Here is a 22069-nt window from a genome sequence, read left to right on the forward strand (position 1 = left end):
TCTCTGACTCTTGGCGGGCCTATCGATTTTTTATTGAGCCTTTATTCGTCCAAGATGAAAATATTTGACATTAGAGATCTATTTCCAAGGGTGACCTGGCTAAGAAGGACGCTTAGCAAGGGAGTAAAAGTTAAATTCGGCTAAATAATAAAAATAAGCTGTGCGTTATGTCTAGGCCTCGCGAGACAAGGGAAGAGTCAGGTCTCCGCCTCGCGAGACAAGTCAGAAGCCAACCTGATGATGACGAAGTTTCCGGCGTCAATTTTTAGTAAACATAAGCAGCCTGCGCTCGAGAAGCAGAAAAATGTCCCGTAAAGACACCTAAAAGTTATCCTGTGATCAACAATGACACCATTTATTTTGAAGCACACTTTTAAAGTAGACACGGCTCGGTTAATAACGTTGTTTTGCGAAATTATACTCGTCAAGTTTAATGCAGCCAACGACCTGCACTAAGTTGGTAACTTGTCAGCTGGTGGTAACCTGAGTTATTCTCCAGGCTGTTGGTCTTGGACTTCCGCAGTCTGGGGCTGTTTTGTGTTATTCGGGCTGTTGGAGTCTTTACTTTAATCGTTAAATGGGGAATTGCCTGTATTTCCAAAGTGCGGACGACATGTCCCCCTTAAACGACTCCGAGGGGTCCAGTCTGCCAGGGGAGCCCCCGCCACCCTACGGGGAGGTTGGTTCTGATGATACATCCACGATCCACGGCTTTCAACTACACGGGTATCGATAGTTTATGGTTTGTGTGTCTGAAGTTAAATTAATTTCCTGACACGTGGTTGAGGTTCTATTTTTAACACCGTCGACCTTTTGTGACAGCAATAGGCTATAACGCCTCTACTTAAGAGAACAGGATTATCGTGTTTTTCAGATCTGTTCTGTCTATTCGAAAACGGGAAAGAAAAAAAAAAGATTTAAATGTATATAAATTATTTGGATCCTTATATTTTGCCCAAGTTCTGACCATAGCATTACATAGTGCACATATTAACATACCAAACACACACACACAAATTGACGTTGATGACTGGCCACACTCCCCCAGGAGCATGGTGAGCCAGCCCAGGTATACCACATCTCCCCTGGGCAGGGCTGGCCAGCCAGCCAGCTGAGTGAGGACCAACAGGTACGCATTGCCCAACGCATCGGCCTCATTCAGCACCTGCCCACAGGCTTCTTCCAGCCAGGAGCAGAGGCCTCGGACAGGAAAGTAAAAGAGTGAGTTCATTCAAATCCATTCAATCTTTATGGACGTACAGTTTTTTTTTCTCCTAGACACAGCAGACAATTGTTTTAGAAAGAGTTGAAAACAACATAGGACATGTAAACAAGAAGAATAAACTTCTGAAACATAAGTAACGATCTAGATTTCATAGACCAGGAATAAGTGCAGAAAGCATAGTCATCGGTATACACAGTACAGTCAGTTATATTTAGTGTGGGAAAGGGCTAATCTTAACAGAGAGCAATAAAGTTGTTTGTTATCTCTCTCTGTAGTAGTATCTTTACTCCATCTAATGCAAATGGCATCAACTGTTTAAATTTAATCAGTTAATGTGAGTTTTATTATATTGTAGCTTTGTCAAATATTTCCTATTTTCTCTTTCTGTTCTTCACATTCCCAGAATGAGCCAAAGAGGAATCAAGAAACCGATCGCTAAAGCAAAGCATTGTTATCGCAGTGTGCGCATGAATGCTTCCCTCCTTCTCCCCTCCAGGTGTGTGATCTGCATGGTGGAGTTTGAGTCGGGAGAAGCCCTCCGCTTCCTGCCCTGCCTCCACACCTACCACCTGGACTGCATCGACCGCTGGCTCATGCGCTCCTTCACCTGCCCCTCCTGCATGGAGCCTGTAGAGGCCGCCCTGCTGGCCACATATCAGAACCGACTGAGCACCCCCACCCTGCATGGCTGCCCCAGCTGTGATATCAAACGCACCTTATGACCCGTGGAGACACCCCATGTCCAGGCAGAAGACCACGGAACCCCCCCCCACACACACACACAGATTGATTTTTTTTCCTTTATTTTTTTCGCAAGATATTTGCCAAATATTGATCAGTTGAAGGCACGAAGCAGCGCCTTACTGCAGGAGTACTGACTATTGATTACAGCGGCTCCCGACTGATAGCCAACAGTTCAATCCAAGGAGGTTAAACAAGTGTATGTTGTATGTTAAGGAAGAGCTGCCACTGCTATATATTTTTAGTACTTGCAGAGTTGTTTAGAGGCTAAGCATGTCAGTATGCTGGTGTGTTTGATAGTGTTTTAACCATCTTACTAAAATGGAAGTAGTCTCTGAATGGATGTTTCTAGGTCTTTCCTATTTTCTCAACATCCATTCATCCAATTAACTTCACAATTGGCCCGTTTACAACATTCACGTTTTGAACAGAGCACTGCACTAGTATTAATTCATTAAAAAATTTTAATTATTCATCAACATTGACAATTTTAAATAGTTCAGTCAGTTTGGTTTATTTCCAAGGTTTCCAAGTTTTACTAATTTTCAACTGTTATTGAGATAAAGGTACAATCATTTGTTATACCTTTCGGATGTTGCCTTTTTGGCATGGATGGAATGTGATGCTGACTAAGAAATCATAATAGTTGATGACAAAGTAATGTCAAGTTTATATACATATAATTCAAGGGGTTCAAACAACAATATATATATATAGATATGTTTATTTTTTTTCTGATTTCAACACATTTTACAATTAAAACCGTAAGCGGCCCAACAGAACATACTAAATAATAAATGGCAGAATCGTTGTTGGATTAAAAAGTTGCATAATGTTAAGTGCGTTTTGCAATGAATATCAGAAAAACAAACGTGCAAGATCAGGATAGTCTCACAACGCTCAAGTTCGCCAGTAGATGGCAGCATTAACACATTTTACAATTAAAACCGTAAGTGGCCCAACAGAACATACTAAATAATAAATGGCAGAATCGTTGTTGGATTAAAAAGTTGCATAATGTTAAGTGCGTTTTGCAATGAATATTAGAAAAACAAAAATGCAAGATCAGGATAATCTCACAAAGCTCAAATACAGTGACAGGTAAAATATCTACTCACTAATGGTAGATGGTAAATGGTCCTCATTTACATAGCGCTTTTATCCAAAGCGCTATACAGTGTTGACTGACATTCACCCATTCATGCACACATTCACACACCGACGGCGGAGTCTACCACGCAGGGTGACAGCCAGCGCGTCAGGAGCAATTAGGGTGAGGCATCTTGCTCAGGGACACCACGGCACTCGGCTAGGAGGAGCCGGATATAAGTATAATACTAACGGTTCACTATCTACAAATAATACAGTATTGGATATGTACACAAACAGATTGAGCTAAGAAATAACACATTTTAGCATGAAAAGTATCTACACATATTTCTTGTCGAAAAATAATTCTGTAATAATTATAATATTAATAATACTGATAATAATAATGTAATACTAATACTAATGAACACACCTAATTATATAGTCTTATAATATTTTTTTACAAAAATTGCAAAAATTTGTAAAAAATTGCAAATGACAAGAAAATGAAAACTGCCCGTCAAACTTGAAGGGCAGACCTAAAATAAAATATACCTTGGGGTAGGCCTCCATATTAGGAGTGTTGTGCTAGTCCTGAGTCGAGACATGCGATGCATTACAGCTCTCTAGGCTACATAAGGCTATTGGGCTGCATCACTATCAGTGAAAAATGTATAAAAGAACCATTGTTTTTTCTCCTAAAAAGCATAGATTCCCATGCAGACAGTAGCAAGGGCCACACAGAGCCCCATCACCACCCTGAAGAGAGGGGTGGAGGCCATCAGCTCCCCGGAGAACGGCAGACTGTTGGTCAACTGTTGAGTTCCTGAGGCAATGCACAAAAAACAACAAAGGTAAAAAAGTGAGAAGATGTCAAGATGGATGGTTCATAATAAATGTAATGTAATATAATGTAATGTGAGTGAGTGAGTGAGTGAGTGAGTGAGTGAGTGATAATCTTACCATTGAGGTGTTTTGCCTGCGATGTGTGTGTTTGCAGATCTGCTTCTCTCTGCATACTGGACACCAAATCCTGTAGCGCATCAAAGACCTGTGAGGGAAGACGGCAGATAAAATATTACATCTTAAGCTTAGCATCTCTTAAGCATCTGAAGATAAGCATTCAAATACCACTTCCATTTTTTTTCTATTTTGTTCTTATTTTTTTGCACGACTCAGCAAGAAACAGACATTGTCACAAGATGTCGCAAGATAAATGTCCTCAATGTCATGAGATAAAATTCTAGTGAAAGCATATGTCATACTAAGAAAGACTTAAAAAAAAAACATCTACAAAATCTCGACATCAGTGTCTCGGCCATCAGCTCACCTGTATGTTGAGCTCAAAAGCCTGGACAGCTTCCTCCAACACCCCCGTCCTCTGCTCCTCAGTCAGCTCCACGCTGTTCATCCGGCTCCGGTAAAGCTGTTTGAACCGGTTGGGGCTTGACACGCCCGGAAACGTGAAGAACGCCACGCCCTCGCCGCTCTTCAGCCCCAGGGACTTCTGGGTAATGCGGCCAAGGACCTGACCCCCGGACAGGTCACCTAGGTAACGGGTATATGCGTGGGCAAGCAGGAATTCTGGATTCTCTCTTCCAATCTGGGAGAGTGAGAAAAAGAGGAGGGCACACTTTAGTATCTTTACTAATGTGTGTATTTTTCTCGGCAATATTGCCAAGTATTGCTTCATCAATGTTTTGTTGCACAAATCTCTTATGTGCCAAAATCTCCATGCCAGCATTGATTTTTCATTGCACGTACAAGGAAATTAAAGAAACAAAGCCAAACTCTATTCCTAGGAAACATCGGACATCTCATCCGACAAGTAAAACGAAGATTACAATTTGGAGTAGGACAATAAACAATAAAAAATATATAAATGCCCAAGCCAAATCAATAGTTTTTTATATATTGGCTAGTCCAAGTCATCTACTGTACATGTACCATGAGCTAGAGCGACCATGAATAAAGTGGCAGTACCTGTCTCAGTCTGTGGGCGTATCTCTTGGTGGCTTTGGGCACCACCACCTTCTCCCTCCAGTCCTGCCCGTAGAAGTGCTCCAGGTCCTCCTCGATCAGCTCCCGTCTGGCCAGCTCCGTGGGGAAGTAGATGGGTGCTACCCCTGGGTGGCTGCTGTTCCTGTCCAGCTCTTCCTCCAAAGCCACGTAGATGTGATGCAGTGAGCACAGCAGCAGCTGTGGGGAGGGAGAGGGGAGAGGCTCAACACAGGGAGTCCACCATCAGCCCTCCTCCGGACCGTAATGTAGTGTTGCACACTTTATGATTCCATAGGACCGGTGACACACAAGGGGTGTGTACGTGTTTAAAACCTCCTCGGAGAAGACCGCTATGAATCAGTAAAGAGCACAGTCCCTCACACATTCCACCGTTAACACAGCAGTCTGAATAGCATTTAGAGTGAGCGCGAGATGGTGACTTTGGTAATCACCACAAGCATTAAACAGTTGAACAACACGTAAAGTGTGTGTGTGTGTGTGTGTGTGTGTGTGTGTGTGTGTGTGTGTGTGTGTGTGTGTGTGTGTGTGTGTGTGTGTGTGTGTGTGTGTGTGTGTGTTCCAGTGCAGTACCTTGTACTGGGCCAGGGTGACCTGTCCCTTCTGATAGCTCAGCATCAGCTCGGTGCTCTCTGCCCTCACATGGCTGTCTTTTGTTGCCTCTTTGATCTGTTCAGACAGGTCCCTGTAGCGGTCCAAATAAAATAAAAACAGCAAACATCAGCATTTAGACATACAGCCAACATAAGCAAGAGTCTTGCAGATATCCGAATGGTTTATTGAGTCCAAAGTTGAGGACCAATGGCCTTTATCTAATATGCAAGGCTGTGTGTGCCCCGGAGTGAACATGAAACTATGGAAACAAAGTCCTGCCATAAACCAATGGCAGATAGATTTGACCATTTGGCAAATCTTAAATTAATTTTGAACCGACACCACTATTTTAGTAGCTATATTAACATATATATGAATATGCATATCAAGCAAAAATGTAATTCACTATGCTTAAACATAAGTTAATGTTTATAACAGTTTTCCATCCCACAGGGTCTTTTTTTTTTCGTTTTCCTCAATGAAAATGGGGTAGGTATTGGTCAAAAATAATCAATAAATGTGTCAATCCATGCGTCCATCGATGATGATGATGATGATGATTATTATTATTATTATTATTATTATTAATATTAATTATAATTATTATTATCATCAACATTATTATACACACGCAACATTATTAATACTATTCATTACCATTATTTAATGTTGGCAGGGTTACCAACTTTGGGCTTTGAGAGAGTTGGCAACCCTGTGTTGGTGTCTGACACCCCAGTCGTTGCAGATTATTCCTACCTGTCGCATGGCATCTCCACCGCTTCTGCTGTCCGGGCTTTGTTCTCCGTCTCCATATCTGTCTGCAGAAGCAACAACCGTAACTAACACACACTTTTATTTTACCAACACCATTAAACAATCAATACCATTACACAAGGGGGCAGCAGTAGCCTTCTAGATGATATTACTGATAATATTAAAATAATAACAATAGTAGGCCTACAGCTACTCACCAGAGGAAGAAATGTTATTACGGTGACTTTTTCTTTGACTCGTTGTTTGTTGTTCAAGACCACAGTGATACCCTCTCTCTAGTCTGGAAGCTCGGTGCTGTTTCTGTTCTGTCTGCATCTGCTACGCTGCCTTCTCTTTATATGCAGCCTGTTTCGCCCACCCCCCGGTCCGGCGGCTGATAAACAGGAAGCGACCATTTGCTGCGGCTGACTCGACATCCACGGTGGAACAAGAACTCCGCTGGACATGGGAAGTCAGTCATCGCTAAACATGACGGGGCACATTGAACCAAAAACAAAGGGAGCTCGAATAACGGCGGGGAGGGACTATAGAAGTTATCATTGCGTTGCGAATCTAGGGACCAATAGGAAATCAGGGCAAAGGGGGGGGGGAATAGTCCATGTGGGAGGGACTAAGGTCTTAGCGTGATTGAGCAATATGTCTATGGAAAAAACAGCAGCGGGAGGGAGCGGAGGGAGAGCACTAAACATGACGGTGCAACTTTTAGCCCTCCTAGTGAAAGTTCTTACCATGACAATGTGCTTTTATGAACTATGAGAGAACAGGTTGTTCTAGAGGTGCAAAATGTGACGCGGCAAAAATAATATCGACTGCCTTCAATGTTCAACATCAGTAGCCTAATCAGTTTCACGTGTTCATTTGACGCCCATGCACATTCATGATACGTGTGGCCGATTAGATTCTGACGTCGCACGTCGTCTCTTTAGATGGCGTTATCGAGGTCTCTCGACTGGTCTTAATCTTAAACATTGATCAGCACATCCAGCTACTCGTCCACTTCCCTATCGCATCCTCCGAGTTCACTGCGGACGGTCGCCAGGAACCTGCGCTTCAACAATGGTCCAAGGAGGTTAGGTTAGGTTAAATACTTAAGATTTCACGTCTTCACACTTGACGCCAGTGTGAAATGGGATTTGATAGCTTCCTCAATACATAATACTTAACACGGTTGGATGATCTCAAAGGTTTATTTATTATATATTTGGATGTGAAGTAAAATCTAGTAAGTAGAAAAAACAGGACTATTATTGTGATGTTTACACTAGATTTCTATTGTATGTTTTTGTGTGCGAATCATATAATCTTAACCTTCCCCACTCCCTCTATCCCTACAATAACCTCCCCTTCCTTAACCTCCACCCTCACCCTAATATCCCCTATATCCTAACCCCAACATCTCTCTTTACTAACCTAACCTCTCTATTCTAACCCTAACCTCCCATGTACCCTAAGTCCTAATATTAACACATTGACCATTGCTAGCGCTTTGGCAAACGTCAATGAAACACAGACCTACCTAATGTAAACAAACTCCAGGACCCAACTTGAACACAGAATACACATGTTCACCAACAAGGAAATCCATCCACCAACAGCCAACAGCCACCACCTGGAATGGCACGATGTATGGGGCATGCAATGTCAGAGTTTACAGCCCCTTGCTTTTCCTTCCTGTTAAATACAACATGGGAGGGATATTTTAAACAGTTTTATAATCAAACAGACTACCTTGACTATCGTTAACACTTTAGCAGAAATATGGGTCCCTTGTTGAAGGATTGAGTCTTTGAGAGTCTATGGAGATATGGTGACCTTAGCTGAACTGATCTGCCATGCCGACAGATCACTGCCTCAGGCCTCATGTGTGTCATGTGTGTCTCTGCTGACAAAGTATTGTTGTTTTTTCTGCAATTGTTTGCCTGCTTAATGCAACAATGCATTTCACCTAGTGTCTCCACCGGTAATGTGGATGGCAGTGATTTTAGTTCTCAAACTTTTGCACCCATTTGGTCTATTGAGGTTCTATTGTTTATTCTATTCTTTCAGTGACAAAAAGGGGCATATCGATGGGTGCACTTTTCTGAGCAGGAATTTTCTTTTTTTGTATTCAAAGTGAGTGTAGCTTTGTAACTCAGCTGCTTTCACATATGACCTCCGTCTTTTCTCCGCATTTGTGGAGCAGGCGGTTCGACCGTGAGGGTCATTCACACTTATTCACACTTTTTGTCTTTCTTTCCCAATGTTTTTTTGTAGTTTCACCAGCCGTGAATCATTCATGTTACAACTCGCTGCTGAGAATGTTACACAATTATAACAAATTAGTTTGTGTGTGCCGAATAAACAAGTTTAGTTTGTCACTCAAGTCAATTTTGCAACCCTATACTTTATTTGATGACCCTCCAATGACATGTCACTGTGTCTCACATCTCTACAATGTATGCAGTGGGATGTTTACAGATATTATGGCATGTGTAAGTGAGACTTGGAATGTGAAATACGGTTGTGTATGAATGCATTTATTTCGCACTATATCCCATCATGCAACGTGGTTTTCATTGTGTTCATCTTTGGATTTATCCAATAGAGCTTGAGTGTCCGGCAGAGGTGAAGTTCTTATGCAAATGTAATTTATTCGTGATCTAGGTGCTATTGTAAGTCAGTTGTACCTGGGTCCAGTACTTTGAATGAATTAGTACATATATATCTAATAAAAACATAAACTTATGATTGAGTTATTGAGTTATGATTAAAACAACACCCTCTGCACATAAGACAGGGTTAGGCTGATCATCATGAGATTGTTTTCATATTGGATGCAGCTATGTAACTACAACTACTATTTCAACTTTAGTCATAACTCCAAGCCTATTTTATATACTTGCAAAGTTGATCCAGTCGTCACAAATCATGATGAAGTTAAACCAATCAAACAATAAAGTTCTAACCAAGTTGCATCATGACATTTAAACATGTAAGCACTATGTTGGCTATATTATATGGATAGAGGTGTTGAAGATGCTATAAGTCCATGTCACCGTTATTCGATCCAAATTGTGTGTTGGTTTGAACTTCGCAATTGCAACTTGCTTGGCTATATTTACTATTATTCATGCTGTTTACAGGTGGACAAACACATGGACAGTGATTCAGGGCTTGTGATTGGCCACAGCCAAAGAGAGATGAAACGATCCTACAGAGACTTTCTGCTGGATGTGGACGACGTGGAAGACTCCAGCGACCAAGAGTTCAGCACCACCGTGACACACAAGGTGCATGTCTGACTCCAAGAGCTGATTCTAGATCACAATTCTGTCCACTTGTTCTCGTACTGCACCTTCATGTAACATTTATGGTTACCAAATATATAAATGTATAAATAGTTTGATCAAACTTTTCAGGAATCAGAGGCCCCACAAAACAAGATGAGACAATTCTGCAGTAAGCAAACACTTTCCTCTTATGTGGAAAATTGAAAAAACAAGTGTTTCAATTTCAGTCTAGCCTGATTTCTAGTAAGTTTTTCATGGCCATGGCCAAGATTTTGGTAGAGGCAAACCTCAAAGTCAAGTGAATTATGAGGAATATACGAGGGTTTTAGATTGGAAGATGTGCATAAAGTAGTTTGTCGTTACAGTCATAATCACAGGTGAAAATAGCAATCCAGTATGTCCTTAGGGACACATATTTGGTCACAAGTACTTGCATGTAGGTGTATGACCCATATATGAAGTAGTATCTATGTATTTTTAAGACTTGGTAAACAGAATAGGTGAATGGTAGCAATGTCTCTGATGATGAACCTCTAGCTATGAATGACTGGTTGCAGTTAACGACGGAGAGGAACCGGACAGCCCAGGCGCCCACCGGGCATGCCAAGTCCAGGCCTCCAGGGCAGGATGGAGCGACGGAGGAGAGACGAAGGTGAATCACCACAATGTACAAATGCAATGCATGAAGTATCCCTCAACAACAACAGAAATGGCAGTCAGGCTAGCAAATTAGGCAAAATTTGGCTAGGCTACATGTTATATACTTGTTTAAAAAGGACTGTAAAACTATCTACATGGCATAATTGTAACATATATTGAGTCTTCTATGCATTATTAATTGACAGGTATTTTTTATGCACAACATATTTGCTTCTGTATTTTCAATATCTACTCTAGTATGGCACTGAAGAGAACCTATTGAATACCGATTCTCCAGCAGAGGGCACACTTGAGGTAACTGTGGGTTGAAGGAATGCTGACCTTATGTTTCACAGGACAGATCACAATCTATCATGTAGATCATGTAGGTCCTCATTGGAGCTATTGTTCTGAACCCCTGGTTCGACTACAAACGCATACCTTGAAGCCAGGCAAGATGAATTCTCACTTGATCATGATCTTGTGAATCAGGCTGCCTCATAAGGTAAAAGTTATACACCAGGCATGCTATTCAATATATTGAGCTTGCATGGATACCAATTGTATTAGTATTTCCTGCTCATTCCTGTATATAGTATGTACGTGTGAAGTGTATACATAAAGTAACAACCAAGTTGTGCTCAAATCTCACCGGAAGAATAGGGCTTATTAAGATGTATTGTCAAATTATCTTCCAACTAAATTATCTATTATCAGTGAATATAGAATTCCTGAATTCAGTTTCCATTTTCCTGTTTTGTGTTCTCTCTGTTTCTGCCTGCAGGAACCTGGTAGTCCCATATCCAATTGCTGGGTCTATCTAAATGAAAAGCACAATTCATTTGATTCCACCTTCACTAGCCACCATGACTTTGTTACTAACCCAATAGCCCACCACAGGCCTTATCCAATCATAACAATGCCTGGTTTTCAAACCATCACAAAGAGCCCCATGAACTACACAGAGGGCGGGACATCTTTGTCCGGTCCAGAGATGGACCGGGCCAGTGTCAGCCCGTCCTCTGAGTGTGAGGACGTCAGTGGTGCTGATCTGGTTGTGGTCAGCGCTGCTGCTCACCTACACCTTATGGGGGAGTCACTGGCCTTGATCGGTCATGAGCTTCAGGAGACAGATGTGAGTTTTGTGGGAGAAAAATAAACAATATTCTAATGTATATATTCCTACTACTAACTACTACCTACCTCCTTTACTATATGAGTTGGTCTAATCAATCGGCGGATGTGAAAACAGAGACTGATTAATTAACTTCCAAACAACAACACACACACACACACACACACACACACATAGACCAAATGTACAACCCCAGACAGACGTGGGGACGAGATAGGAAGGGGATGGACTCTAGATAGTCTAGACTAGAGCAGTGATTCTCAACCGGTGGGTGCGACCCATAAGTGGGTTGAGTGGGCTGCAAGGCATATGCCAAACCTTAATCTTTAGAAAGAATAATATAGTCAACTAATGTTTTAATGTTAATCTTACTTTATCATTGAGCCACAATTTAGTGCAGCATTTTGATCGCTCCATGTTTTTAATAACTGCAATATTACCAGTGTTGTACCAGTGTTGTAAAGAATACCAGTGTCCACTGACTGGCTTGGTGTGTCCTGCAGAAGGCGGTGTGTGCCAGCAGCAGCATGTCTCTGCTCATGGACTCCATGCTGTGTGCCCTGGTGCCGCTGGTCTCCCTCACCTCCCTCATGCCCGAGTTCAGTGGCGCCCCGCAACACACACTGGTACGGACCATAACAGGGAATACACACATGCATGTGTATACCCCACGTCAACAAACATGTGTGTACACACGCCACCCACATTGGCCCATACTGTATGTACATACGCACACGTACATGCATGTACACGCACACGCACACAAACACACATACACACGCACACATGTGTACATGCTCACACATATGTACACGTTCGCACACACTGTCATGTTGGTGTTTCAGAATAAGAGTCTTAATGGTGTTCTTTTCCTTCTGTCAAGGCTGATGCTATGGAGAACATAGCCTATATGATGCCGGGCCTTTGAGGGACAGGCAGGCTGACAGGTTGAATGTTTTTTGTTGGTTTTGGAGCGCTTACTAAAAGTGTGTGTGTGTGTGTGCAAGCAATACTTCGGACAGCAGGTATAATCTGAAATAGTTGTGTTCAACTGACAGACCTGCCATTAGGGTGTGGTTGTTCAACCACACCCGTCCCCACAGGTCTGGATGGGACATACATCTCAAGGGTCTCCACCCTAACGTGGAATGTTTGAAAGCCTGATGACTAAAAGTGAGAAATAAAATCTCATAATTCTGTGGGTGTGTTTTAAAAGTGATTAAACTAAATGGGAGTGGCTTAACCAGTTTAAACCGGAGACTGCAAGGTTACACCAGGAACAACATCCATACATAGTTTACGTAATTGGGGAGAGAGTCGGGTATATCTCAATAGACAGGTCTCAGAAAGAGTTTTGGGAATGAAAGAGCTAACCGTACTCCATTAAAGCTCAACCGCTCTCAAGATACAAGAAGACCAGAACCATCAACCAAGAGAGACCCCTGCAACAATGGGTAAGTGTCTTGTCATAAGTTAGTATGTTTTATCCTGGTTATCCTGGTTAACATAGTCTGTCAAATGTTTTTTCAGTTGTGAACTATGTATTATGCGATAACTTATTAACAATAAGTTTTATTGATTATCACAGTATTTTTGTCATTTCAACCTTTGTAGTTGGACATGAAAACATGGAGGATATACTGTATTCTGATGTGCTGTGAGGTTTTCTATTGTATTTATTGGTTTAACCCAGTTTTAACTTTGTAGCAGTTACTTTTGTAACAAGCGTTCTCTGCCCTGTTACGTTTGACTTCAAATTGCTCCAGTTCTGTTTGGGCTTGTTCTGTTCTCTGTGCTCTCTTATTGGCATATCCTTCCCTCTGGCATAGCGACTTATCAAAATAAACGTCCTGGTCAAAGTAGAGAATGCAGCCGGACAGGATTGGCAAGGTGTGGCAAACGCACAAACAAATTCACCCAGACAATACAGTGGACAAAAAATGATGCAAAGCCTGTTTATTTGATGACAGATTGGGTGTGAGGTCATGGCCTAATCAGTAAATACCTTTTTTGTTCTTTGTAACTCAGGCAGAAACCAAAGTAAGCAACCTCAGATCAAATTCCATCGGGCCATGAATGTGTAAGATATGTTCATCACAGTACTGAAAACATACCCTAGAGGCCTAGACTACTTAAAGAAAGAGAATTTAAAGAGACTTAATTTAGCCGGCTCCAAATTATAGGTAATCTCTGTCCGATCATGTAATTAAGTAAGAATAGCAGACGTGCGTGTGTCAAACAAGCCTGAGGCCCACGTAAAATTTCTGAGCAAACAAATATTGCATATTAAATATTTGGATGATGTAAAATAGTCTCCAACGAGTCACGGTAGCAAACTCATTTTGAAACCTTTAAACAGTTTTCACTCCTCATGATCTATTATAACGTTTAAAGGGAAAACACTCGTAATATGATTCAAATGCTTTATTTTGAGGCACGTGGAACGTACCAATTCTTCATTTGTAAATGATAACCAACTCTAAATAACCATTACTACATCGTTAAAATAATGATGCACCTGGCAGGGAGGAGACGGGCCTGGAACGCACCAGTCTGACTAAGTGGCTGATCTGCTGCATTGCATTCACACAAATCACTTTCACTACGTTACCAGGTTGTCATTTATTTTAAACAATCCACTTCCCCCACCTCCAGCCACACGGGGCTACCCCTCCACCTCAGAAATTACTCTGGTTCTACTCGGGACCCTCGGCTGTGGAAAGACTGCCTCGGCGGACACCATTCTGGGCCAGGTGACCCCCGCCTCCTACCCCCCCTCCTCCTCCTCCTTCGGCTCTTCGTCCAGGGTTTGCCACCGGCGGCAGGGCGTGTCCGAGGGCCGCAAGGTGACGGTGGTGGAGGCCCCCCGCTGGTACTGGAACGGCCAGCACGTGGAGGAGAGCGTGAGGAAGGAGAGCCAGCGTGCGCTGCAGCTGGCGGCGCCGGGGCCCCACGCCTTCCTGCTGCTCATCCCGGTCTGCCAGTTCACGGAGGTGCGTGGTGCCACCGGCTCCCCCTGCAGGCGCCCACAACCACTCTTAGTTTTTATCAGTGCGCATTTCTGGTTCGAATTTGTAATTTCCCTTTTACTTATTTTTATTTTCTGCTACAGGATTTTGCTGTAATAATCATATTTTCCCATTGATATAATTTGAAAAATATGTATAAATTATACGTGTATAGGAGGGAGGCTAGGTGTTTGGCTCCATTGAAGGAGGTATTCATACTCTTATTCTCCCATCCTCTGATTGGTGTTCCCAGGTGGAGGGGCGTGTCACTGTGGAGATGAAAGAGTTGTTTGGTCCAGAGGTCCTGAAACACACCCTGGTCCTTCTCACCTGTGGAGACTACCTGGCAGGACAGACGGAGGAGGTGACCAGCTTCTATGCAACCTATTTTAATCATGGACCCATATAAAAATACCATACACCAATTACAAATACAGCACACATATCCTTAAAGGTCTTGGGATGCATTTGATAAATTCATCATTCAGCTGGTGCAAAGCTGACTGACGGATATGGCATTTCTAAAAAATGAACTTCGAATGATGGCACCTACATTTTGTCCACGGCACCTTTAACCTTCCACCATTAATTAACAAATAAACAATAGCTAGAGGATAAAAAATGTGGGCGTTTTTCCCCCAACAAAGGAAAATAACAAATTGGTTTGTGTCCATGCAGATGTACCTGCAGGGAGAGGACCCTGGTCTGAAGGAGGTGATTGGCCACTGCGGTGGGCGTTACCACATCATCAACAACCGCCAGCGACATGAAAGGCAGCAGGTCCGCACCTTGTTGGACAAGGTGAGCTGGTGAAACCATGATCAAGGTGGAGGAATGAGGAACAAGGAACATGTTCACGCTTCTGTTTCTGTTGCTCACCTTTTACTTTAAGTCCTTTGTATATGTTCTAGTCTAGTTATACTGTAGTCTAGACTAGTAGTCCGTTTTGTTATGCTATAGTCATGACTAGTAGTCTAGTTATACGGTAGTCTAGACTAGGGTTTTTGGGTCGCCAAACAAATTTGCAGAATTTCTTCCACTTTTATTTTATTTTGACGGTTTTATCCTTTTAAATGTAGAGTAAGACAGGAAGGTATGGGAGAGAGAGGGAATGGGACATGCTTATGTTACCTTGTGTGGTTAACACATTTATTGTTGACTGTTCGAATTGATTGATTGACAGTTTGATAGCAATAGCTGCACTTAAACACAAGCCTACCTGTTCGGCATGAGCATTTAAAAAAACTTTCAACAAGAAGCATGTTTTTGACTGTACTGAATGTTCGTATTGTTCTGATAATTTTACTTATAACATTGAATCTACTAGAAAGGCTAGCGTAAGACTAGGCTAGTCTAGACTAGTAGTCTAGTTATACTGTAGTCTAAACTATAGTCTAGTCAAGGTTATTTGACAAGATCAACATGAATGTCACAATATTGACTATCTGGCGCATCAATTCAAATTGAGCAATACAAGCGAGTTTCATAACAATGAAACAAAGGTCAATTAAGTATTTTTTTTTACATTAATAAAACATCCAACCACATTCTGTTAAGTCCTGATCATACATATCACAATAGGACAAAATAATGTGACGATACCATCCCGATGAATGCTGATGAACAAGTTAAGCCACCGTCTCTACACTTGAACTATGAGGCTGTGTAGTCCAGTTTCCGGGGTGGGGCTATCGTCTTTGACTCAAACACATCCCCTAATCCTCGTTCAACAGGTGGACGACATGGTAGCTGTGAACGGGGGACCCTACGTGCAGACCAGCCCACAGAGGGAGGTCAAGGTCCAGGCCCCAGCCCGGAAACTGCCGTCCATTACCATAGAGAGCCTTCGAGCGCTGGAGGAGAAGGTGGCCGTGGCGAGGGAGACCATTGACCATCAGGAGCCGCCTGTAAGGGGCGGTCGGAGGGCCACAGACGTGCCCATGAAACCCGGGTTCCCGAGGGGTGAGGGTCTACTGAGCAGTGGGGTGTTAGCGGCACAGAGATCTCCGCCTCGCCATGGCAATGGGCCGGATGGCGTGTACGGCTCCGTCGTCGATGGCCCCGTGTTGGACCAGCTGAATGCGGGTAAATGATGTGTTGTGTTCCGCGATATAAGACGTGTGGTCTTACTTGTACAGAATGGCGTGGCTTTGCAAACACCCAAGCCTTGTTAAACGCGCTATGCTGTCTTTCAACAGCAGAGCGCGCCACAGTGCCACGGATATCCAAGGTCAAGCCGAATGAGAAACACATCCAAACTTGTGAGTGTCACTTGAACTGACACCCTTGATACTGTGTATTTCATATGCACATGATCAGGTTTGACCATTCCAGGTAGCAATTCTGACCTCATGTCCTCCCTTATGTCTTCCAGCTTCCCAGGAAGTCAGCAGCATCAGGGAGCAATCCTCCTACCAGTCCTCTCCCGCCTTCCCCTCTCCACCGTCCCCCAGCTCTGGCTCTTCAGCGTCACTACGAGCCTCTTCCTCATCTTCATCCCGATTGCCCTCCTCTTCCTCATCTTCATCACAACTGCCCTCCTCCTCTCCCTCGTCTTCATCACAACTGCCCTCCTCCTCTCCCTCATCTTCATCACAACTGCCCTCCTCCTCTCCCTCATCTTCATCAAAACTGCCCTCCTCCTCTCCCTCATCTTCATCACAACTGCCCTCCTCCTCTCCCTCATCTTCATCAAAACTGCCCTCCTCCTCTCCCTCACCTTCCTCACAACTGCCCTCCTCCTCTTCCTCGTCTCAATCACAACTGCCCTCCTCCTCTCCCTCATCTTCATCACAACTGCCCTCCTCCTCTCCCTCATCTTCTTCACGACTGCCCTCCTCTTCCCCGTCCTCGTCCCACTCCGTGTCTTCCTCTCCGGAGCTGCGTCTGGTGTTGCTGGGAAACTCTGGCGTCGGGAAGAGTGCGGCGGGGAACAGCATTCTGGGTAAAGAGGAGTTTGAGACGCGGCCCAGCAGCCTGGTGGCGGTCACGCAGCGCTGCGAGAAGAGGAGGGTGCTGGTCGCGGGCCGGAAGGTCAGTGTTACCTCACTCCAGCCTCTACTCAAGAGGAGGTTTAACTCACTTCAGTCTCACTCCAGTCTCTACTAAGATGTTCCTGAATTCAGTCTCTATTGGGATTGAGAGATGAAGCTCAACTCTCTTTGGAAACGGGGACATCGTCTAAAGGTGTGCTGAGTGGTGGTATATTTGGAGTGAGGCAGGCAGTGAGTGACTAGATGGAGCAATGACCACTAAAAGTTCTGGTTAAAAGTGCAAAAGTGAAACTAACACGTGCTTTCACATGGTTATGTGGCCCGGAATCCCGACAGTATTTCTAAAATACTGCTTCTGTCATAGGTTACTACTAAATTGAATTTGATGTTGAGTGGTACTTTGTAGTTCAAATAGTTTAACGTTCAACAAGTTGTAGTTCTTGGCCCCTAACCCCCCTTCCCAATATCTGCATTATAATACTGCTTTAATCATTAAACAGTTACTGTTGTAACAGATAGATAGAATTTTTCAAATATGTTAATTGTTCTTTTTCTGCCTCTCTGCCCTTTTATGGGTCTTTGTCTGTCTGTCTCCTCCCCACCACTAGGTGGCAGTCATCGACACCCCGGACTGGTTCCACACGGAGTGCTCCCCGGACGAGGTGCGAGCCCAGATCTCCTCCTGCGTGGCCCTGTCCTCCCCGGGGCCCCACGCCTTCCTGCTGTGCGTGCCCCTGGACCGGCCGGCCCGCTCGGAGCTGCGGGCCCTGGGGGTCCTGGAGGCCGTGTTCGGGGTGGAGGCGGTCCGCACGCACACCCTGCTCCTCTTCACCCAGGAGGACCGGCTGCGGGCCAGCGGCAAAGTGGGCGGGGACGACGTCGACGTGGAGGCCTACATCGGCGCCCAGCGGGCGGACCTGGTGACGCTGGTGGAGCGCTGCGGGGACCGTTACCACGTGCTGGAGCGGGGGGCCGGGGGAGCCGAGGGGCGCAGCGTGGACCGGCTCCTGGAGAAGGTGGAGCAGACGGTGCGCGAGGCGGGCGGCGGATGCTACTCCTGCCCGGCCTTCCAGGAGGCGGAGGAACGCGTGCGGCAGAGACAGAGGGAGCTCGCCAGCGAGAGGAGGAGGGGCGGCGGCGGCGGCGGGGAGCGGGGGGGCCCCTGGTCCGGCCGGCCCTCCATGCGGACGCTGCCCGAGGCGGACGAGGACCGGGAGGACATGGCGGAGGCGCGGGACGAGGCGGAGCGGACGGTGGGCGCCATGCGCCTGGAGAGCCTGCCGCCCATCACCGCCGCCACCCTCAGCCCGTCCCTGGTGAGCTCGGTGAGGGGGATGGTGGAGTCCTCGGCCAAGTGGCTCCCCAAGGCGCTGGCCGACGGCTCGGCCATGGTGGGCGACGGGGTGAAGAGGGTGGCCCAGAGTCCCGTGTGGGGGCAGATGGGCACCGGCGCGAGAGACGTCCAGAGGATGGTCGCCGACAGCTCGGTGTGGGAGAAGGTCAGGGCCCGAGCCGGCGGTGTCACCAAGCCCACAGCGGACAGCGCCGCGCGGGAGAAGATCGGAGAGAACCAGGTCCCCGGGCTGATGGCGGGCGGTTCCACGGCACTCAGATCTCGAGCCAAGCCGGTCGCCGACAGCACCATGTGGGGCAAGGTTGGATCGGGAGCAAAATCCGGGGCCAAATTAATGTCTGACGGTTCCATATGGGTCGGGTCTGGGGCCAAGAGTTTGGCGCAGAGTCCCGTCTGGGGACAGGTTGGGTCTGGGGCCAAAAGCGGAGCCAAGATGATGGCAGACGGTTCCTTACGTGTTGGTGCCGGTCTGGGAGAAGGGGTGAGGAAGGTGGCACAGAGCCCCGTGTGGGGCAAGATGGGATCCAGCGCCAAAGCCGGGGCCATAAGGGTGTCCGAGAGCCCCATCTGGGAGAAAGTGCTGACGGAGGCTAAGAAGGTGCCCGTGGTAGTCGCAGGGGGTGCGTTTCTGGGTCTGCTGCTTGGGGTGGTTTTGGGAGGTGTGCTAGGGGGCGCTATAGGGGCCGCTACTGGATCTGTGATCACTGAAGTGGGCAGGAGAAAATTTAGCAAAGGCGGAAATTCAGTCGGTCAAATGCAAAGTGGAGGTGTGAGAAATATGATGATGGAAGGAGAGCAGTCACTAATACAGAGTGGCCAGCAGCATTTTAAAGCAGAGTGACACCAAGAATGTTCAAACGAGAGCATTTATGTCTGAGTGTTTATATATATATTGTGCACTTCATTGTTTTCATAGATATTAATAAATATCTATTAACAATAAATTAATAGATGAATGTAAGTTTAATTTTCCCTGTAAACTTATCAGATATGAGGGTCAGATGTAACGGAAATTCATCACAATGTAGTTATACTGGACAGCAATAATTGTATTATAATGCACAGCATATTTAACCATTATCTTCTAAAAACCTTTTGTGGATCAATATTGATCCAATGTTGAACTATTTTAATTTTAATTGACCTTACTGCCTGAATAAAGAATGCAAAAACTATTGAGAGGATTGACCAGTTCCTTCATGGTTTAATTCAATGGTAGGATGTGTACCTTGGCAGCTAATTAATGCTACGGCACTTTACAATATTACCTATACAACAATTGAGAAATATGTACTATTTTTTAAATTGAAATACAAAGCTCTCAACCAATTCATGGGCTTACTCAGCACTATCTCCCACGTTCCACGCTTGTCTAACACACACACACACACACACACACACACACACACACACACACACACACACACACACACACACACACACACACACACACACACACACACACACACACACACACAACATGACAGGTAATGCATGAAAACACACAGATTCACGGGTGAAGTTAATATTTATCTTTACACGCAAAGAATGGGTAAATCTGATGAACGCAGTGAAAAGCCTTGCATCTGTTTTGGAACAACTGAAACGGTTAATTGGCAACGACCCATTGACCTCGGAGGTCCCTGTGGTTTTTGGGGTGGGGGGGTAAGATGTACCATGGTGGGTAGAACTAGTGGCAGCCCAGTTGTGCAAGCAGCTCTTCCTGTTGGCCTACAGGAGCTTTCGAGAGCACTGTGGTGGTTTATTATTTTTTTGGTCTCCTGTCCCTCATGCCATGCAGCAGTTAACACACACACACACACACACACACACACACACACACACACACACACACACACACACACCTCACCAACTGTGGTTGTTTCCTGGCCTCCTGACACACACCATCATCCATACATCCTAAACCTTTGCTGTCACACACACACACACACACACACACACACACACACACACACTTCTGAAACAGAAAAATCTTATATATATCAGTCACCATGTACATAATATGCACTATTATATAAACATTATATACAGAAAATAATATTTAAGTAACAAATAATCATATTATCATAATAAATAAGTCAACCTAGTAACCAGGAGTATTCAGTGAATTTTTGTGGGGAAAGAACAGTAGACAGTAGGTTAGAAGTAGGTACAAATCACGTTCACTTTCTTTCTTCTGATAACACCTGCCTGAGCATAGTAACAGAGAGTTAAGGCCACAATCGCAGGTGTGTGTGTGTGTGTGTGTGTGTGTGTGTTTTAAGAGGATAAGCTGTAGTAGGCCTGGGAGGATTCCATGGAGACGATCGGATTTGCACACAAACTCTTGTCTTTTTGGGGTTTCCTCTGAGCCTCTACCTCACCACCTAGCACATTGCCAGTGTGTTGCTTTGCATACACACAAACAATTGATACTTTTCCGGTACATCAGACTGCTGATGGGGTTACTGTGTTATGATGTCATACTTTTTTATTTATGTGTATTTTTGATCTTGATTTTGGATACCGTAATATTATATCCTTTGTGACCATGGTAAGAACAAGCTTAAAAAGTTTAAAGGCACAAACAGGTTCAAACATGAAACTTTACAACACTATGTTATAAGGTTACTACCACTGTGATTTTACCCGTAATTAAATAATATAAATCATAATTATAGCAAATAAATAATTAAAGAAGAAAATATCAAAATGTTATTTCAGATGAATCCACCATTATAGTTAGTGAGTAATCTGTTAAATGATGAGTTAATCACAAATGCCACCAAAGCGACTGCCAGCACACTCTTATTATTTCACAGGTTGCCCAATAAATAAACATATCCAGATAACTGTACAGGATACAGCTGGTCTGCGGTAACGACGCAAGCTAGAGTGCAGGAAAATGTTTATGTGTTGCTTGGCAACAGCCCCGTCCCAGTCCGGTTGTACTGGAGTGGAACCCTCGGTGGTCACAGAACCAAATGTGTTACTGGTAACGCTTTAGATCACAGCCCACAACATAGTGCGTCACTACTTCGTAGTTCTGGTGTGACATTTTGTACATACGGTGTACCAGTCCATATGTATATGCATGTAGGTACTGGGGAACAAGATGTGAAGTTATGGAATAAAGGGGTAAGGGGTTTGTTATCTTACAAATTATTTATATTTGGAGTTTTTTCGAACTACTACAGCTTTTAACTTTATAATCCAAGAGGTAAGCCTA

General features: G+C 44.4%; 4 protein-coding genes and 1 long non-coding RNA gene across 7 annotated transcripts; 3 read left to right on the forward strand and 2 right to left on the reverse strand.

Moving 5' to 3' along the window:
• The first annotated feature begins 269 nt into the window (after positions 1-269).
• Positions 270-2547, forward strand: LOC311340200 (RING finger protein 11-like). Its single transcript, XM_084465082.1, has 3 exons — positions 270-679; positions 1049-1221; positions 1722-2547. Exons 1-3 carry the CDS (start codon positions 578-580, stop codon positions 1945-1947), a joined length of 501 nt encoding a protein of 166 aa, XP_084321208.1. The 5' UTR covers positions 270-577; the 3' UTR covers positions 1948-2547.
• A 125-nt stretch (positions 2548-2672) lies between these two features.
• On the reverse strand, positions 2673-6790 carry hmox1b (heme oxygenase 1b). Its single transcript, XM_084465081.1, has 7 exons — positions 6640-6790; positions 6425-6486; positions 5648-5759; positions 5039-5254; positions 4386-4658; positions 4019-4106; positions 2673-3881 (listed from the first exon to the last, which is right to left on the reverse strand). Exons 2-7 carry the CDS (start codon positions 6478-6480, stop codon positions 3754-3756), a joined length of 873 nt encoding a protein of 290 aa, XP_084321207.1. The 5' UTR covers positions 6481-6486; positions 6640-6790; the 3' UTR covers positions 2673-3753.
• Positions 6791-9588: 2798 nt separating this feature from the next.
• Positions 9589-12413, forward strand: hmgxb4b (HMG box domain containing 4b; the record flags this gene model as incomplete). The annotated part of the gene is made up of 7 exons (XM_084465110.1): positions 9589-9711; positions 9841-9880; positions 10269-10363; positions 10609-10665; positions 11135-11485; positions 11989-12111; positions 12369-12413. The coding sequence occupies exons 1-7, from the start codon at positions 9622-9624 to the stop codon at positions 12411-12413; spliced, it is 801 nt and encodes a 266-aa protein (XP_084321236.1). The 5' UTR covers positions 9589-9621.
• Positions 12414-14367: 1954 nt separating this feature from the next.
• On the reverse strand, positions 14368-16363 carry LOC311340049. Its single transcript, XR_014633235.1, has 4 exons — positions 16096-16363; positions 15178-15299; positions 14713-14836; positions 14368-14501 (listed from the first exon to the last, which is right to left on the reverse strand). It is a non-coding gene; the product is annotated as an uncharacterized lncRNA (long non-coding RNA).
• Positions 14751-19990, forward strand: LOC311340048 (uncharacterized protein). Of its 3 annotated transcripts, none has more exons than XM_084464910.1 (6): positions 14751-14857; positions 15172-15294; positions 16227-16578; positions 16692-16754; positions 16868-17526; positions 18095-19990. In XM_084464910.1, exons 1-6 carry the CDS (start codon positions 14771-14773, stop codon positions 19679-19681), a joined length of 2871 nt encoding a protein of 956 aa, XP_084321036.1. In that variant the 5' UTR covers positions 14751-14770; the 3' UTR covers positions 19682-19990. The 3 variants fall into 3 exon arrangements, with proteins under 3 accessions (XP_084321036.1, XP_084321037.1, XP_084321038.1); XM_084464911.1 differs by having other exon boundaries at positions 16695-16754; XM_084464912.1 differs by lacking the exons at positions 14751-14857; positions 15172-15294 and adding an exon at positions 16025-16120.
• Positions 19991-22069: the final 2079 nt, after the last annotated feature.

The sequence above is a fragment of the Micromesistius poutassou genome, assembly GCF_964030765.1.
Source record: "Micromesistius poutassou genome assembly, chromosome: 3".
Classification (NCBI taxonomy): domain Eukaryota; kingdom Metazoa; phylum Chordata; class Actinopteri; order Gadiformes; family Gadidae; genus Micromesistius; species Micromesistius poutassou.

What these genes read in the sequence shown, in the direction of transcription:
- hmox1b (XM_084465081.1), bottom strand. Translation starts at nt 6,480, where the DNA reads ATGGAGACGGAGAACAAAGCCCGGACAGCAGAAGCGGTGGAGATGCCA. An exon ending in GTGGAGATGCCATGCGACAG is followed by an intron (nt 5,760 to 6,424) that starts GTAGGAATAATC and finishes GGACCGCTACAG; the next exon opens with GGACCTGTCTGAACAGATCA. An exon ending in TCACCCTGGCCCAGTACAAG is followed by an intron (nt 5,255 to 5,647) that starts GTACTGCACTGG and finishes CCCTCCCCACAG; the next exon opens with CTGCTGCTGTGCTCACTGCA.
- LOC311340200 (XM_084465082.1), top strand. Translation starts at nt 578, where the DNA reads ATGGGGAATTGCCTGTATTTCCAAAGTGCGGACGACATGTCCCCCTTA. An exon ending in CCCCGCCACCCTACGGGGAG is followed by an intron (nt 680 to 1,048) that starts GTTGGTTCTGAT and finishes ACACTCCCCCAG; the next exon opens with GAGCATGGTGAGCCAGCCCA. An exon ending in TCGGACAGGAAAGTAAAAGA is followed by an intron (nt 1,222 to 1,721) that starts GTGAGTTCATTC and finishes TCTCCCCTCCAG; the next exon opens with GTGTGTGATCTGCATGGTGG.
- LOC311340048 (XM_084464910.1), top strand. Translation starts at nt 14,771, where the DNA reads ATGAAAGAGTTGTTTGGTCCAGAGGTCCTGAAACACACCCTGGTCCTT. An exon ending in TGGCAGGACAGACGGAGGAG is followed by an intron (nt 14,858 to 15,171) that starts GTGACCAGCTTC and finishes GTGTCCATGCAG; the next exon opens with ATGTACCTGCAGGGAGAGGA. An exon ending in TGAGAAACACATCCAAACTT is followed by an intron (nt 16,755 to 16,867) that starts GTGAGTGTCACT and finishes TATGTCTTCCAG; the next exon opens with CTTCCCAGGAAGTCAGCAGC.